The sequence below is a fragment of the Hyperolius riggenbachi genome, chromosome 5, assembly GCF_040937935.1.
Source record: "Hyperolius riggenbachi isolate aHypRig1 chromosome 5, aHypRig1.pri, whole genome shotgun sequence".
NCBI lineage: Eukaryota > Metazoa > Chordata > Amphibia > Anura > Hyperoliidae > Hyperolius > Hyperolius riggenbachi.
In genome coordinates, this window is record NC_090650.1 from 390,387,336 (window position 1) to 390,405,842 (window position 18,507).

The 18,507-nt window shown below is 44.9% G+C and overlaps 1 protein-coding gene across 1 annotated transcript in view; it reads right to left on the bottom strand.

The window, feature by feature from the left end:
- Positions 1 to 2,696: 2,696 nt before the first annotated feature.
- The window catches only part of YWHAZ (tyrosine 3-monooxygenase/tryptophan 5-monooxygenase activation protein zeta), a 70,356-nt gene continuing 54,545 nt past the window's right edge, over positions 2,697 to 18,507 (bottom strand). The window contains exons 3-6 of the mRNA XM_068237737.1: positions 18,092 to 18,215; positions 12,371 to 12,534; positions 12,180 to 12,275; positions 2,697 to 3,804 (exon numbers count right to left, since the gene is read on the bottom strand). Of these exons, the coding sequence (XP_068093838.1) occupies positions 3,742 to 3,804; positions 12,180 to 12,275; positions 12,371 to 12,534; positions 18,092 to 18,215 (447 nt within the window). The 3' untranslated portion in view covers positions 2,697 to 3,741. The remainder of the gene's footprint in view (positions 3,805 to 12,179; positions 12,276 to 12,370; positions 12,535 to 18,091; positions 18,216 to 18,507) is intronic.

Genomic DNA, 18,507 nt, shown 5'->3' on the forward strand with positions numbered 1-18,507 from the left:
TGTGTGTGTGTGTGTGTGTGTGTGTGTGTGTGTGTGTGTGTATATGCGTTTTACATTAGCAAACCACAAACAAGCCTACGGTCCTTCAGTGGTTAATCCATGTGTTATGCTGGGCATACACGGCTTGGTGCCCCCTTATCAATCGATCCGGCGGCTAATCGGACGCTGGATCGACCCGTGTATGCCCAGCATTAGATTTGTGCTTTGTAAGGTGGTGGTGCACACAGATACACGGTATCACAAGATGTTACTACTTATGTGGTATGCAGGCTTTAGAGAAAAAATGCTTGCCAGTGATGAGCTACAAAATTAAACAACAAAAATACAAATTCCTTTTTGAAAGTGTATGTCGTTTGAGAAGATGAAATGGACCTTTACAGCAGGCTGATCAATTGGCAACTCACAAGATTCTTTGGTAGAATCTTGAGATAAAAATAAAGCCACGTTGATGCTAATTTTATACAGGTGAAGGGCGAATCTGCTTCAACTAATCTCAGGCACCAGGAACAGGATAATGTCACTCAGGAATGGTAGAAGGAAAGTCATAGCCATGACTAAGCAGCTACGCTCGCTCCGATACGCATGAGCTGTTGTATGCGGATTGGAAATAAAGATTGGAAGTTTTATGACAACGGTGAGCAGATTCTTTCCACCTACTAATTTTATGTACGTTGGAAGTGGACCAAATGGGGTAGCAGCTGAAAGTAGCAGGCAAGCACAGGCCAAAACATTGTTTAAAATTTATCTTTTTGATGTATCAAGTTTAAAAATAAAATAATTTCAACGGTTCCATCAGGGACTCCACTGTTCCATATTAAGTGATGCACCTCTGATACCAGTAATATCAGCTGCAGATGCAAATACAGGTTGCCTGTTGACGGCACACACAGTGCCTCCCCGTAGATCGCACAAGAGCAGTGCATCACAACAAGTGTGATCATGCGACTAAACCAGTACAGGTGTGGTGCTGCTAGAATACTGAAATGTGTTGCATAAGATTAGAGACTTCATGTGCATCGTGAGGTTTTTCTTATACTGGAGTTGATAAAGTTTTTCTCTTGAATTCTCACCTTATTTTTTCATCTCTACTAGGAGGAGAGCTGATTCTTAAAGGGAAGGTCCAAGCAAAAAAAAAAAAAAAATGAGTTTCACTTACCTGGGGCTTCTACCAGCCCTATGCAGCCATCCTGTGCCCTCGTAGTCACTCACTGCTGCTCCAGTCCCCCGCTGGCAGCTTTCTGACCTCGGAGGTCAGGGCCGAATTGCGTACATTTTTACACATTCCCGCTAGTGCAGGAACATTAACACATACATTTTTACGCGTTAGTGGTGCAACGCGTACATTTTTGTTCCTGCACTAGCTAGAATGCGTAAAAATGTATGCAATGTGGCCCTGACCTCCGAGGTCAGAAAGCTGCCAGCGGGGGACTGGAGCAGCAGTGGGTGACTACGAGGGCACAGGATGGCTACATGGGGCTGGTAGAAGCCCCAGGTAAGTGAAACTCTTTTTTTGCTTGGACCTTCCCTTTAAGATAGTCAGTTAAAGGTTGCAAGTAAAACAAACCGGATACTTACCTCGAGAGGTGAGAAGCCTCTGGATCCTCCATTGGCCGCACTATGCCATCATTCTGCAAATGTATTCAACTTGAAAATTGACAAATCGATTCCCACCAAGGTGGAATTGGACTGGTACATTTTTGCCAATTCTGCTTTAACTTGGATTTATATATCTCATTGACCATCCTCAGTAAAGACCTTAAAGAGTCTGAAGCCTTATAAAAATCAACTTTTTATCAAACATTTATCTTCAGCACTATCAGCACTGATAAAATGCTGAATTCCCGCAGCAGAACGCGGTCATTAAACCCCCCCAAATACTGGGGCAAAATTCCACGACTTTCAAAGTCGTGGATTTTGCTGCCCGGAGAGGCAGAGCTCAGCGCTGTAGCTCTGCCTCCATTAGTGTCAATGAAAGAAGACAGAGGGGCGGGGAGAGGCGGCGATCAGCGCGAGTAGAGGCAGAGCTACAGAGAAGCGACCCCACATTTTGCCCTGGGGATTTGGGGGGTTTAATGATATTCTTCTACCGCGGGAATTAAGCGTTTTAGCAGTGCAGATAGTGCTAAAGATAAATGTCTAATAAAAAGAGGATTTTTATAAAGCTTCAGACTCTGAATGTAGCCAAATCCCTGCAGGGAAGACTAATTCAGCACTGCCCTGTGTTATTCTTTACCACCATTATCTGTAGGTAGTGCTTAGAGAGCTGCCTGTGCCCCCCAGGGAACAGTTTAGGGGAGGGAGGACCACTAGATACCAGAGAACTTTATGAGGGAGGAAGGTGGCCAGTAGACATTGAGGTTGGCCTGCGACTAGGTCCCAGGGTACAATTTCAGCACTTTGTATACTAGTATGACACCCCTGCTTTACGGGAACTAGGAAGCTGTGTCATACTCCAGTAACAGAAGTTTTCCTTCTTAAAACACTGAAAAGTCCCGGATGGAAACGGGAGAACACAAAAATGGAAAAGGCAGCAATGCACGGCAGTGTTACACTAGTCAGCACTAGATCTTCTGTTCAACTTATGTTTAGATGGGTGTTAACACGGAGTGATAAAACAGTGAACCCTTGTTTGCATGACCACATGTCAGCTGGTGTCCTCAACTGCGGTAACAAAATTTCACAATTAAAACCACAGCTTTAGTAGTTGAAAAGTCCATTCATAAAACTTTTATTCCACTTACATCAACTTATTACACATGTTCTTTAACAATTATGCTTGGATTGTTCATGAAAATCTCATAAGACATTAAACAAAGCTAGCCGTCATCTCAAGTTATTTCCCCTGCTAACTATATTGTATTGTAATTTTTTACAGCCACATGCATGTTAGGCAAGTATCAAAAACAAAAAATAAAACTAAAAAGTTAAATATATGGGTTTTCTTTTTTCTGCTGTGCTTGATATATAGTGACATTATGGATACCAAGCATGTACGTAATGTATTTAATGCGTCAAGTACTTTTCTCTTTTTTTTTTTGATCTTAGGTTGTTTTTAAACAATTTAAATACAAATAAAATGGAGGAGAATAGCAACAAACAAAAGAAAAAAAAATTGCAAAAAGTTAGCTAACCGTAAAGGAGAATGGAATGTGAACCGTTCTTAATTCACAAATTTGACTGGCTATCAGGAATCGCTTAATGAATACGTTTGGTTGGGCAGATGGGAGGAGCTTAGGGTCTCCGCCTCCGGCTCGATGAATGCATCTGGTTAGGCAAATGGGAGGAGCTTAGAGTCTCCGCCTCCAGCCCCAACCAAAAGCCGCCCGTAGGGAGGTTCTTTTGTGTGTGTGTTTTTCCCTGAAGTTAAATCAGATTGATACACGAGCTGGTCACGCTTCTCAGATATGGGAATCTGCTTAAACATTGGCCCTGCTGTAACCTACAATGCCAAACATTTAAAACGTATAAAAATTCCGTATTCCCCATATTGGTCACATTGTGAGGTTGGAAAGGAGAAAAAAATAGAAAAGAAAAAAAATAATCATTACTCCCCAAAATGTTAACTGGCCCTACTCCCTATTTAACACAAAACCACATGGGAAATATAGAAATCCAATAGAAGTAACAAAACTTATAATTGTAAACAAAAAAGAAAAAAAAATAAACCTATGTGTGGGACAGTAAGGATGACAATGGTCTATTGTGGAAATTTTTAGAATGAGGCAGATAGAAGAAGGCTGATTAATTATCTGCACCGCATTCCCCTTGTTCAGCTTCATCTCCTTGGGTGTCTGATGTCCACAACTGCAAGAGAGACACAAAGGATTGTCACATAACTTCAATACAAACTCATTAGAAGTACCAGTGTCCAATAAGGCAGGACTGCATGCAGCCTATGCATCCTTATCACACACTGTACACAGTAAGGCAAGACTGCAGCCTTTGCATCCTAATCACACACTGTGCCCAGTAAGGCAAGACTGCAGCCTATGCATCCTTATCACACACTGCACCCAGTAAGGCAAGACTGCAACCTATGCACCCCAATCACACACTGTGCCCAGTAAGGCAGGCCTTCTGCCTATGCTTCCTAATCACACACTGTACACAGTAAGGCAGGCCTGCAGCCTATGCATCCTAATCACACACTGCACCCAGTAAGGCAGGCCTGCAGCCTATGCATCCTAATCACACACTGCACCCAGTAAGGCAAGACTGCAGCCTTTGCATCCTAATCACACACTGCATCCAGTAAGGCAAGACTGCAGCCTATGCATCCTAATCACACACTGCACCCAGTAAGGCAAGACTGCAGCCTATGCACCCTAATCACACACTGCACCCAGTAAGGCAAGACTGCAGCCTATGCATCCTAATCACACACTGCACCCAGTAAGGCAAGACTGCAGCCTATGCACCCTAATCACACACTGCACCCAGTAAGGCAAGACTGCAGCCTATGCATCCTAATCACACACTGCACCCAGTAAGGCAAGACTGCAGCCTATGCATCCTAATCACACACTGTGCCCAGTAAGGCAAGACTGCAGCCTATGCATCCTAATCACACACTGCACCCAGTAAGGCAAGACTGCAGCCTATGCACCCTAATCACACACTGCACCCAGTAAGGCAAGACTGCAGCCTATGCATCCTAATCACACACTGCACCCAGTAAGGCAAGACTGCAGCCTATGCACCCTAATCACACACTGTGCCCAGTAAGGCAAGACTGCAGCCTATGCACCCTAATCACACACTGCACCCAGTAAGGCAAGACTGCAGCCTATGCACCCTAATCACACACTGCACCCAGTAAGGCAAGACTGCAGCCTATGCATCCTAATCACACACTGTGCCCAGTAAGGCAGGCCTGCAGCCTATGCACCCTAATCACACTACACCCAGTAAGGCAAGACTGCAGCCTATGCACCCTAATCACACACTGTGCCCAGTAAGGCAGGCCTGCAGCCTATGCACCCTAATCACACACTGCACCCAGTAAGACAAGACTGCAAAAATCGTTATATTTAAAATGATATCAGCGCTCAGCAGGTCTCATCTGTATGGATATTCAGTGCATCATCATACACACCTCACTGTTTTTATATCAGCACTACAAAATATGACATCTACAAGGATTCTCAAAAGACAGATGAATATCTTCTGCAAAAGACCTAAAACACTGCTCCTAAAATATCTCGGTCAAAAAATGCATATATCAGTATGAAACCCTAATCAGAGAAGTTATTTACATCAATAGATAACCGTTAAATGGCCCAATATTAAGGACCCAACTTCATGACACAACTTAGGGCCTTGCTTCCAAGCACCCTGTGAGTTCTAAATTCACAATTATTCAGCGACCTTTCTTATACTCCGTTCTTACACAATTTTTAAAACCGACAAAAAGTTTAAAAGTCCTAAATAGAAAAAAAGTCTCAAATTCCAGATAAACTCCTAAATAGGTGAATCTTAGTGCTTATCACATCATCAGGGGTTATCCTGTTTAAGGAAAATGATTATGCTCACCAAATCCAAGGGCCAATTATGACAGTTGGCACTCAGCGCCTGTGGCCCAGCCAGTATATCTCAGTCGATCCTCCTGTGTACTTCCAACCGTATCCAGACCATGCATGAAAGGAAAGGGAGACCTCTATGGCGTAGTATGCTTGTAATTCCTCACCACAAAGTGCTCATCACCTCAACTCTCGCATACCGTGTCCCAGCACCAGAACTTCCTCCTCATGCAGGCACTCCCAGACTGCAACACTAACCGCTTACCAGATATTATGGCTGACCCAACAAGACCAGCATACACGTTTGTTCAGGCAGCTTGAATCTCTCTATGCACTGTGTGTAACCTCATAGCACCTTAAACTCAGACAGAGATATGCATAGCGTGCTACCGGTTTATTCCAGATAAAAATAATTAAAATTGCACTCACAAAGCTCAGTTTAAAATGCGCATATCAGTAAGAACATCCACGTGGCTCAGCGTCTCCCTCTGTGGTAGGCTCCTTGTTGGGTCAGCCATAATATCTGGTAAGTGGTTAGTGTTGCAGTCTGGGAGTGCCTGCATGAGGAGGAATTTCTGGTGCTGGGACACGGTATGCGAGAGTTGAGGTGATGAGCACTTTGTGGTGAGGAATTACAAGCATACTACGCCATAGAGGTCTCTTTCCTTTCATGCATGGTCTGGATACGGTTGGAAGTACACAGGAGGATCGGCTGAGATATACTGGCTGGGCCACAGGCGCTGAGTGCCAACTGTCATATTTGGCCCTTGGATTTGGGGAGCATAATCGTTTTCCTTAAACAGGATAACCACCGATGATGTGATAAGCACTAAGATTCACCTATTTAGGAGTTTATCTGGAATTTGAGACTTTTTTTCTATTTAGGACTTTTAAACATTGACTTTTACCAGTTTTAAAAATTGTGTAAGAACGGAGTATAAGAAAGGTCGCTGAATAATTTTGTGAATTTAGAACTCACAGGGTCACTTATGTCATGAAGTTGGGTCCTTAATATTGGGCCATTTAACGGTTATCTATTGATGTAAATAACACTTCTCTGATTAGGGTTTCATACTAATATATGCATTTTTTGACCGAGATATTTTAGGAGCAGTGTTTTAGGTCTTTTGCAGAAGATATTCACCTGTCTTTTGAGAATCCTTGTAGAGGTCATATTTTGTAGTGCCGATATAAAAACAGTGAGGTGTGTATGATGATACACTTAAAGAGGAACTGTAACGACAAAACGGCCCCTGGGGGATACTCACCTCAGGTGGGGAAAGCCTCAGGATCCTAATGAGGCTTCCCACGCCGTCCTGCATCCCTCGGGGGTCTCGCTGTAGCCCTCTGTACAGCCGTGACGCAATATTTACCTTCCTGGCTCCTGCGCAGGCGCTCTGATGGCTGTCGGCGCCGAAGTAGGCGGAAATACCCGATCGCCGTCGGGTCTGCTCTACTGCGCAGGCGCAAGTTTCCGGCGCCTGCGCAGTAGAGCGGACCCGACGGAGATCGGGTATTTCTGTCTATTTCCGTGCCGAAAGTCGCCACAGCGCCCCCGCTGGAGCCAGCAAAGGTAAATATTGAAGCTACAGTCGGCTCTGTCGCCGGCTGTTCGGAGGGCTGCAGCGAGACCCCCGTGGGACAGAGGACGGCGTGGGAAGCCTCATTAGGATCCGGAGGCTTCCCCCACCCGAGGTGAGTACCCCCCAGGGGAGGTTTTTGAGACCCCCATGGGACAGAGGACGGCGTGGGAAGCCTCATTAGGATCCGGAGGCTTCCCCCACCCGAGGTGAGTACCCCCCAGGGGAGGTTTTTGTTGTTACAGAGTCTCTTTAATATCCATACAGATAAGACCTGCTGAGCGCTGATATTTTAAATACAACGATTTTTATTTAGGGTATACACCCCTTTTTGATCATAGCGCACCAGGCAAATTATTATTTTTTTAACTCAATTTTTAAAGAGTTATCAATTACATCATCTTTTCACCCTGAGGAGCGCACTTTTTTTTTACCCCATTTATCTGTTTAAGACTGCAGCCTGTGCATCCTAAGAGGGGTTAGGCACTTTAGAGGTGGCGATACATCTAGCTGTACGATCAACTACCTGAAATGATCATTTTATTGAGAGGGAATAGAGTGTGTTCCAGTATGCCCAATGAATGAAAAGTGGCTGATATGTTGAATCAACCAGCTTAGTCGATCGATCAGGATGTAAGATATCGGTCAATCGCACAGAAATCAGCTACTGTTTACATCATTCGATCGACTGAATCGACTTTTGCATTCAGACCATGTAAACAAAACATCGGTCAGATTGACTAGTGCAGGTAAATTGCATAGGATATGATTTGTAGTGTGTGGGCCACTAGTCGATCGACTTTCGATCAGCCATACTGAAGCCGATCCTTTGAACCAGAATCGCTAGCTGTATGGCTACCTTTAGGGCAATTTTGGGGGGAGCAAACGATCTTATCTCTTTATGCTTCTGGGATGTGGAAGGAAATCATACACTCACCATGCAGATAAAGTGCTGGCTGACATTTGAACAAAAAGGCCCAAACACCACACGACAAGAATGCTACTACCCACTAAGCCATCATGCTGACCACCTAGTCACAGTCCATAATCACTCATCACTAATAAATCTTCATCAGGTTTCTATGCAATGCCCTCACACAACTTTGCTGTGACATTCCACCTTGTGTGGGCGTTGAATGCTTATTGGGAGGCAACAGCAAGCTCAGCTCTCCTCATAAGTGGCTTACATACACAATCACAGGGGGATAAGGGTATAATGTATTGCGCTGACATCCACTGCAGTGTTCTCCCCAGAATTTTTTTCCAGCCGGGTGGCATGAAATAGTAGCCGGGTGGCATAAAAAAGTAGCCGGGTGGTGAGAGTTGAAAATGCAGGGCAACTGTGCTTACAGCATAGGAGGAGGTGAAGAGGTGAGCCGATGACAGCCGGGTGGTCACCAAATCTAGCCGGGTGGAGCACCCGGCTAAAAGAGCCTGGGGAGAACACTGCACTGTCAGAAGCTATGGGAAGAGCTGTTAGGGTCAGATACTACAACATAGGACTTATGAACAGCAGTTATCAAAAGGATAAGTACTGCATCTATTACACTTTATATTAGGGTATTTGGGGTCAGCCTATCCACCTTTCAAGTGGTATTATATTCCCAAAACTAAAATTTCAGTAACTACTCTTAAGGGGCCCATACACCTAACGATTTTCCCGCCGAAATACAGCAGATGATTCGATCACTGTGATCGAATCTGCTGTGAAATCGTTGCGAAAAAGCTGACAGAACGATAGATTTCCGTCCGAAATCAATTGTTCCCGTTGATCCGTCCGTGTGGAAGATTTCGCTAGATCGCCGGCGGGTCGGGAGTGTGTCGATAGCGCCGTTCGAATGCCCGACGACCAACAATACATTACCTGCTCCAGCCAGCGCGTGTCCCCTGGTCTCCGCTGTCCCATCTCTGAGCTCAGCTCCTCCAGCTTCACTGAAATTCCTGTCCCGGCAGGAAGTTTGACCACTTACCGACCGCCTAACGCCGATAGGCGTCGGCAGGTCTTAAGTGGTTTTACATGGAACCGGCCGCTCGTAAGAGCGGCATTTCCTTGTCAGTTCACGGAGGGTGTCTCCGTGAACAGCCTGCGAGCCTCCGATCGCGGCTCTCAGGCATAGTGTAAACACGCGGGATCATCTGGCGCTGCTTCGCAGCAGCGCCGTAAAGCAGATCGCCGGCATCTGATAGGCTGAAGCCTATCAGAGGCGGCGCAGAACCCATCGCCGTCCTGTGCCGCCCAGGGGAAGGAGGGGCGGGAGGGAAAGGGAGCGAGGCAGAAAATCACTGCGGAGGGGGGCTTTGAGGAGCCCCCCCCGCTCAGCCACACAGAGCGGCGGTGATCAGACACCCCCTAGTCGCCCTGCATGGTTCCTGATCTGTGCTGTGGGCTGGAGAGCCCACGCAGCACAGATCAGACAGAAATAGCCCGGTCTTCAAGTGGATAAACAGAGCGCCTTCTACTTAAAGCTCCCTAGCAGGAAGTTCCGTGAAGTTGGAGGAGCAGAGCATGGAGAAGACAGCGGAGACCAGGGGACACGCGCCAGCCGGACCAGGTAATGTATGGGGAAGGGGGCAGTGGCAGCTTCACAGATTGTGATCGGTTTCATGCTGAAATCGATTCACAACCTGTTTGCAGTAAAGGCAGCCATACGATCCCTCTCTGATCAGATTCGATCAGAGAGGGACCAACAGGTCGGATCTGATGGCAAATCGACCAGCGTATGGCTACCTTTAGGGCTGGTTCAGACAGACGGTTTGCCAACATTTAAAGCAACGTTTTCCGGGATTGACCGCCGTCCCATTCAAGTGAATGGGAGCATTCCAAACCGGCTTTTGCAAGCTTTTATGAAAGCCCGGTGGTAGATCCTGGCGTCGCGTCTCATCTCAAATGCAACATGTTGCTTTCAGAGACGTTAAAGAGAAACCGTGACCAAGAACTGAACTTCATCCCAATCAATACCCCCTTTCCCATGAGAAATCTTTTCCTTTTCACAAACTGATCATCAGGGGGCTCTGTATGGCTGATATCCCACAGTGTGATGTCAGGACCATGGTCCTGACAGTTTCCTGTCTGAACTTCATTGCATTGTGGGAAATAACAGCTGTTCCTCTTTAAACGTTGGCAAACCAGTGTAAGGACCGAACTGCTAGCCTTGAAGGCTTCCCAAAAGCCTTGAAAAGCTAGCGTTTAAACCCAGGTGTTTGAGACGTCCGTGTGAACCAGCCCTAAGTTACATAAAACATTAGAAAGCATTCCCAGTGTGTTAAAACGTTTACTCCCTCCCTTTTATTACAGAGAGCAGTGGAGGCTTGCTTATCTCTGGCTAATCTGCAAATATAATGATTGCCGGCCAGGAGATCCTCTCAGCTGGTGTCTATTCAGGCAGAGAGATTCTTGCCAGCAATGATTATGTTGAGAGGCTCATACACACACTCAACAAGTCTTTTAAATGCACGATTATCAAACGACTTTTGTCATTGAAACAAACCACAAAAAAGTGGTTTGCTATTGTTGAAACAAATGATTTACTTTGTACAGCGCCACAGAATATGTTGGCGCTTTATAAATCAATAATAATGAGGTAGCTCAAGTCAATCCAACTGCTGGATTGACTTGAGCTGCGTCTTATCAGTTGTGTGAAAAATAGCAAACAACTTTTTTTTGGTTTTGTTTCAACAACAAAAAGTTGTTTGATGATAACCATGCATTTAAAAGACTTTTGATGAGCATGCGTATGAGCCTTAAAGCCCGATACACACGCTCAACAGCGGCCTTTTATGCAGCACAATTATCAAACAACTTTTGTTGCGAAACAACCCCAAAAAAGTTGTTTGCTATTGTTCACACAACTAACAAAACGGATTCAAACTCAATCCAACTGTTGGATTGACGATTTATCAGTTGTTTGAACAAAAGCAAACAACTTTTTTGGGTTGTTTCAGCTTGTTTCACAACAAAAATTGTTTGATAATTGTGCTGCATAAAAGACCGCTGTTGAGCGTGTGTATCGGGCTTAAGAGTTATTCAGCAGAGACGGCTTGATAGATGGGATCCGACAGGTCGGATCCCACTTACTATTGGGAGTATAATCCCACTTTAAAGATATACGTGAGATATTCTGTGACTGAAGATACAGTTGTGCTCATAAGTTTACACAGCCTGGCAGAATTTATGATTTCTTAACCATTTTTCATAGAATATGAATGATAGCACAAAAAAACATTTCACTCATGGTTAGTGGTTGGCTGAAGCCATTTATTGTCAAATAACCATTTACTTTTTTAAATCATAATCGCTACACAAAACTACCCAAATGACCCTGATCAAAGGTTTACATACCCCAGTAGTTCCCCCTTTAACATAAATGACTGACATTTTAAAATGGACGGAGAATTCCATGGATCACAGTAAACAGGACACAGTAGAGGAGCAAGATTGATAAGCAGATTGCGCATGTAATTATGAAGTGTGTATGTCTAGTTTTAATTTTATTTTTCCATGTTTGCTTTATTTTGAACACTGCTGATTGGCATTCTCAAATCCTTGAATATGTTCTATCCCTTTCCCGGTTTACATGACATAGCACCCAAAAAAACATCAGTGCAGCACTGGATGAAAGATGCAATGGTCTATCAGGAGTCCAGAAACTCATTGACCTTTTATACACACCCACTAATTACAAGCAAACAGATCACAGGTGAAGAAGGCATTAAAACCAGTTTGTGTCAAGTTTTGTGCATTTTATCAGTCCAAATCACCAGGGATTGTAAACGTTTGATCAGGATCATTTGGGTAGTTTGTGTAGTGATGATTTAAAAGAGTAAATACAGTTTGACAATAAAAGGCTTCAGCCAACCACTAACCAGGAGTAAAAAAGTTTGTTTTTGCGTTCTTTATATTCTAAGAAAAATGGTTAAGAAATCAAATTCTTTCAAGGTAAGTAAACTTATTAGCACAACTGTACTTTAAAAAGTTCAGGTTTTTCATCAACACAAACAAGTGTGTTTAGAGGCAACAAGACCAAGCATAATCATAAAATAATTAAAAAACCAAAAAAACCCAAAAACAAACAAAACTTACTGTCAAGTTATCTCGCAGTAACTGCATTATTAATGTGCTGTCTTTGTAGGATTCTTCGCTCAGGGTATCGAGTTCGGCTATAGCTTCGTCAAAGGCCTACAGAAAAAAATAAAAATAAACCCAGATGACACGTCAACAATCTGCTATAACCCGCTACTCCAGTGGTGTGATGTGTCTGGGGAGGAGCTTACAGTTTTCGCCAGAGAGCAGGCTTTTTCTGGGGAGTTCAGGATCTCGTAATAGAAGACAGAGAAATTCAAAGCCAGTCCAAGTCGAATGGGGTGTGTTGGTTGCATCTCCTTTTTGCTGATGTCAAATGCATCCTGGTAGGCTTGCTGGGATTGTTCTACGATTTCTGGAATCACAAGACCACAGCGTTAGGATTTCAGCAGGACTAGTTCTTCATTCCACAGCATAGATTATGCGCAGTACAGTTTATCAATATAAATGCCTTACAGGAGATGTGTTTTTCATTACGATTTTTAATTAAAATGAATTGCTAAGATTTGTATAGTGCTGTTCTATCAGACTGAAAGCTCTAGAGTGCGGCAGCCACTTGGAACATCCAGGAGCGGCAGAGGGTCTTGCCCAAGGACCCCTAACTGGTTAGGTACTGGCGCTAGCCAGGACTCAAACCCTGGACCATACGCCAAAGGTGCTACACTATGCACTGCTACACAGATTCACTGACTATCTATGAAAAAGCCAAAAGTAACTGCTGCCTACAGTACAGATTATACATTTTCCAAGTTTCTTAAGTCTAAGAACAAAGAATCCGATTGGGCAGATTTCTGCTTTTATATTGGAGACTCAAAAGAACAACGTAGTGAGGGACGTGAAGGCTGTCTAACCAAACCAGTTTCCCAGCAGTCCTTCTGATCTCTCTGATGCCTGGTACACACCATGCAATTTCCCATCAGATAGACAGGGCGAATGATTGTTTTTCCCCGACAGGACCGATCTGATTTCTGATCATATTTCTAATTGATATTCCGATCACTTCTGTACAAAATCAATCAGAAAACTGATCAGACCTGTCGGAAATCAATTTGACCTGTCTGACGGGAAATTGCATGGTGTGTACCAGGCATAAGGGCTATTGTACACCCCGTTCCGCTTAACGGATCACATGCGATTTTTCAAATGCAAGTTATACCTCAGCACAACAGGAATTGCAGCAGCTATTTTACACATGTGCATTTCTCAGAACAACCTGACATCTGTGAGCAAAAACAGTAGCCTAGGTGAATGCTACATGTAGTTACACCATATACGCTGAAGGATTTAGAGGAAAGGTACTGACATCCATAGGTACGGGTACAGAGTGAAAGAAGCTCTTACTATCAAGACTATATCAAAACTCATATTGTTAATTTATTTTGTTCTTTGAAAGTATCTTTAACGGGAACCTTAACTGAGAAGGATATGGAGGTTTCCTTTTAAACAATACCAGTTGCTTGGCAGTCCTGCTGATCTCTGGTTGTAGTAGTGTCTGAATCACACACCTGAAACAGGCATGCAGCTAATCCAGTCTGACTTCAGTCAGAGCACCTGATCTGCATGCTTGTTCAGGGGCTTTGGCTAAAAGTATTAGAGACACAGGATCAGCAGGAGAGTCAGGCAACTGGTATTATTTTAAAAGGAAAAATCCATATCCTTCTCAGTTTAGGTTCCCTTTATAGGCACAGCTATCATTAAATCTAGTTACAAATTTGGATCATTACCCAGTGAAAAAACAAATGACACTGAATAATACACTTGAGAACTGGACAATATGCATATACTGTGCAATGGTGATGCATTGTGGGAAACCTCATATGCTCACTCCAACCTGAATAATCACAAATACCTTCCGTTTTCAGAAGGCAAATTTTTGTTTTGCATAAAATTTTAGTAAGAGAGCTTTTTGGTCTCTTACACATGCCTTAGGCCCTGTTCATATTATGTGCGTGTGGAAAACGTGCAGAACGCATGTAGTAAACGCACTGGAAAAACGCATGCGTTTGTACGCGTTTTTGTAATGCGTTTGTATGCGTTTTTTCCTTATGCGTTTTTGATCATACCTGGAAGAGTCAGCTACACTTCCGACGAGAAACGCACCTCCGAATACGCATACAAAAACGCATGCCATGCGTTTTTAGTGTGCGCCCATTGACTTTCATTATAATGAGTTTCTGTGCGCGACGCACAGAAATGCATCCAACTATGCGTTTCTGCCACGCATACGTTTGCCACGCGTATATGTGAACGAGGGCCATACCTTTGCATTGATTTTTCTGGCCCTCGCAAAACGCACACAAAACGCGTACCTTAAAAACGGACACAAACGCGTGCAGTGTGAACGGGGCCAGTTCTGGTTCACCATGAGCTTGCTGGCAATCTAACTATAGTATACTATAGATGTGCTTTTTATAAAAAAAAAAATAAAAAAAAATGAACTTACCCGGGGCTTCTAATGGTCCCCCGCAGACATCCACCAATGCTCCGGCCCCGCCTCCGGTTCACTTCTGGAATTTTAGACTTTAAAGTCGGAAAACCACTGGGTCTGTGTGGCCGTGTCCTCACTCCCGCTGATGTCATCAGAAGCGTACTGTGCAGGTGCAGACTACTAGGCCTGCAAAATACACTCCTGGTGACATCAGCAGGAGAGAGGGCGCGGCCACACAGGCGCAGTGGTTTTCCAACTTTAAAGTCGGAAATTCCAGAAGTGAACCAGAGGCGGGGCCGGAGCATCGGTGAGTGGCTGCATGGCCACAGGATGTCTGCGGGGGACCATTAGAAGCCCCAGGTAAGTTCAACTCTTTTTTTCCCACCTACCCCCCTACAATACTTCTTTAACCACTTCCGGATTCCGGGTGGTTTGGCTGATCTGTGCTGCGGGGGCTCTTCAGCCCGCAGCACAGATCAGAAATCAGGCAGGGCGATCAGACCTCCCCCCTTTTTTCCCCACTAGGGGGATGTCCTGCTGGGGGGGGTCTGATCGCCGCCGCGCTGCTGTGCCTAGCGGGGGGGCTCCTCAAAGCCCCCCTCCGCAGCACTAGTCCTCCCTCTGCCTCCTTCCCTCCCTCTCCCGTCCCCTGTGTGCGGCGCAGGACGGAAAGCCGTCCTGCTCCAGATAGGATAGGCTTTAGCCTATCAGATGCCGGCGATCCCCGGCCAATCAGAGGCCGGGGATCGTCGATCTCCTCTACAGCGCTGCTGCTGACCGCATATATGTAAACACCGGGGAAGATCTTCCCCGCGTGTTTACATTTACCCTGCGAGCCGCGATCGGCGGCTCGCAGGGTGTTCACGGAGACACCCTCCGTGAACTGACATGGAACGGCCGCTCATATGAGCGGCCGTTTCCATGGAAACCACTTCAGGATTCAGGGGCGTAGTTAAGCGTACGCAGAATCCTGAAGTGGTTAAGGCAGTATAAAACCCTAACAGAATATTCAATAAAAACAGGTTTTCCTACTTTTTATATGCCATACGGTTATCATATTTGCTCTTGTGCATAAGTATTATTCATTTAGAAACTATACCTTCCCAAAGTACCCTTTTTTTGCTCTGAAAGCGGACTTTGCATTTTATTCATAACTGCTTTATTCTTCTTCTAACATAAGCAGACATGCTTTCCGATTGTCTCACTGTCTTCAGGAGACTCTGCAGTGTCAGAGAAGGGTTAATTTACATTTCTCACTTGAGACAATTAAACACAAGATAACATTATGTCTAGTTCTGATTCCTCCAGATTTCCCTGCAGGGGAGCTTCTAATGCTGGGTACACACTATGAGGTTTTATGGTTGATTTACTGTCAGATCGATTATTTCCAACATGTCCCATTTGCTTTCTGATCGATTTCCGAGTATTTTCCGATCGGTTTCCATTAACTGTAAAAGGAAATCGATCGGAAAATGAAGATAAAAAGATCGAAAAGCAAATAATTGATCTGACAGTAAATCGACCATAAAATCTCATAGCTTCCTCCATCCCCATGTAGTCCATGGGCTCCCTCTGTGTCCGTCCAAGTCCCATCCGTTCTCCAGCTTCTATCCCCAGTACGCTGTCATCCCTTGGTCACACTCCCATGGCCAGGAGCATTCTGCGCATGCACAGTTGGTTAAGACTTGTAACTGCTTAGGTGACCAAGAGAGAACAGACAGGACTGGAGGGACAGTTCACGGAGGGTGCCTCCGTGAACAGTGTGTGAGCAGCCGGTCGCGGCGCGCACACGTAATGTAAACACGCGGGGAAGAACTCCCCGCTGTTTACATCATACGGCGCTGCCGTATGGCAGATCGGCGATCCCTGGCCTCTGATTGGCCTAGGATCGCCGGCATATGATAGGCTGAAGCCTATCCTACAATGCGCAGGACGGATATCCGTCCTGCGCCACCTAAGGAAAAGAGGGGAGGGAGGTAAGCGGGGAGAGGGCGGAAAACGCTGCGGAGGGGGGCTTCGAGGAGCCCCCCCCCAACTCACTAATGGTCGACGGCGATCAGACCCCCCCAGCAGGACATCCCCCTAGTGAGGGAAAAGTCTGATCGCAGTGGTGTAATCCTGATCGGTGCTGCGGGCTGTAGAGCCCACGCAGCACCGATCATTAGAAATTCGGCTGGTCCTTAAGTGGTTAATATCCATGACTAGACCAAGATATTAAAATCAGCAGAATTTCAATTTGTAATATCCGAAGCCATTCAGCTTCTACTTTCCTAAACAGCAGTCCTGCCTACAGATGAAAATTCCCCCAAGAAAAGTTCCACTACAAGGAGAATTCAAGGAAAAGCATGAGACTGACCCATCATGAAATGGATTTGTACCTCTCTGGTTGGCTGGTCAAAGTCAAGTGACTGTTTCATTTCTGCTTCCTGTGTAGGCCAATCCGAAGACACAACAAAAGTTGGTTATGAGATAAAATTGAATGACTAAATGTACAGGATTTAAATTTCTTCAGGCATGTTTCAGAACCTTACCTGATACAGTTCTGTAACATGCCTGAAGAAGAAAGTTTCAAAAGCTTGCAAAGAAATCTTGTACAGTTAGTCTTTAAAAGTATCACCTAAACAACTTTTGTTATGTCTTCGAAGACTCTCCATGACTTATACCGGACAACATGCAACTGTAGGCTAATCGTGACCCGCCAACCAAACTATACCTTAGCCAGCTATAAATTAATTGCTTGAGCTACAGTAGCCGGCAGGATTCCATTATAACAGAATCTGCCATTGGCTTTAAAGAGAACCCGAGGCATCCACAATGCCTAAGGAGAGGTAAGACTCTAGATCACAGGTGTCGAACTCCATGCCTGGAGAGCCAGATCCATGCCAGTGTTTAGGATGGACTTGGAAAGAGAGGAATGTGTTCTACCTGATGGACCACTCCTTTCCTGATTCAGACCTATCCACTAATTTGAGCGGTGTCAAAAATGTGTGAGGACCTCAGCCCTCGTAGAACCGGTTTGACATCCCTGCTCTAGATCTTCCAGAGGTTTCCCAGGCCATCGTCCACCGCTGCCTGGTACCCTCCTTAACATTGGGGCCTTGCTCCACTTTTGTAGCACCCGTGCGAGCGGCTTACTGCGCAGGCATGGCCATACTCGCAAAGGCACAGTACGGCCAAGCATGTGCCTGAAGAGGAGCACGACCTCAATGTTCCAACCTAGAAGCCCTTGTCAGTAATCTTCAAGGGGGGCTGCGTTTGGCAATAGGACAGCATGGGAAGCCTCTAGCAGGAGGGGGGGACTGAAGGATGGCATAGGAAGACTAAGTACTTAATTTATGGATCCTCGGGTACACTTTAAGAGTTGAGAACAAAGTATCTGAATGTATTTATTATATTCTAGTTGGAGAATGCTGCAACACCCAAGTACCACAGTTATAGTATACGATTACGGATTTCTAAAAAAAAAATAATAAAAAAAAGGTACCTTTCTTGTGGTCTCCAGCGGCTACTTCAGCCAAGTAACGGTAATAGTCTCCCTTCATTTTCAAGTAGAAGACTTTGCTTTCTGCTACCGATGCATTGGCAATCAGATATTGGTCCAGCAGACTCTAAAAGAGAAGAAATCAGAACACTGGTGAGATGGTGTGTTAACGGTCTCACAGACTCTGCACAATGCATGCTTGATTTGTAAATCCTCATACAGTAACTAACAATTCTACTAGCTCTGCCAGGACTAAGCAGTGACAACACTAAGCCTGCCAAGCGCTCACCGGCACCCTCTAATGACCTTTACATAGGTTGAGCAGAACACTGAATGTGCAAATTAAAGCGGATCAGAGATGAAAAACTATAACAAGTAACTTGTCTATATATCTTATCTAAAGTTTAGATCGTTTACAC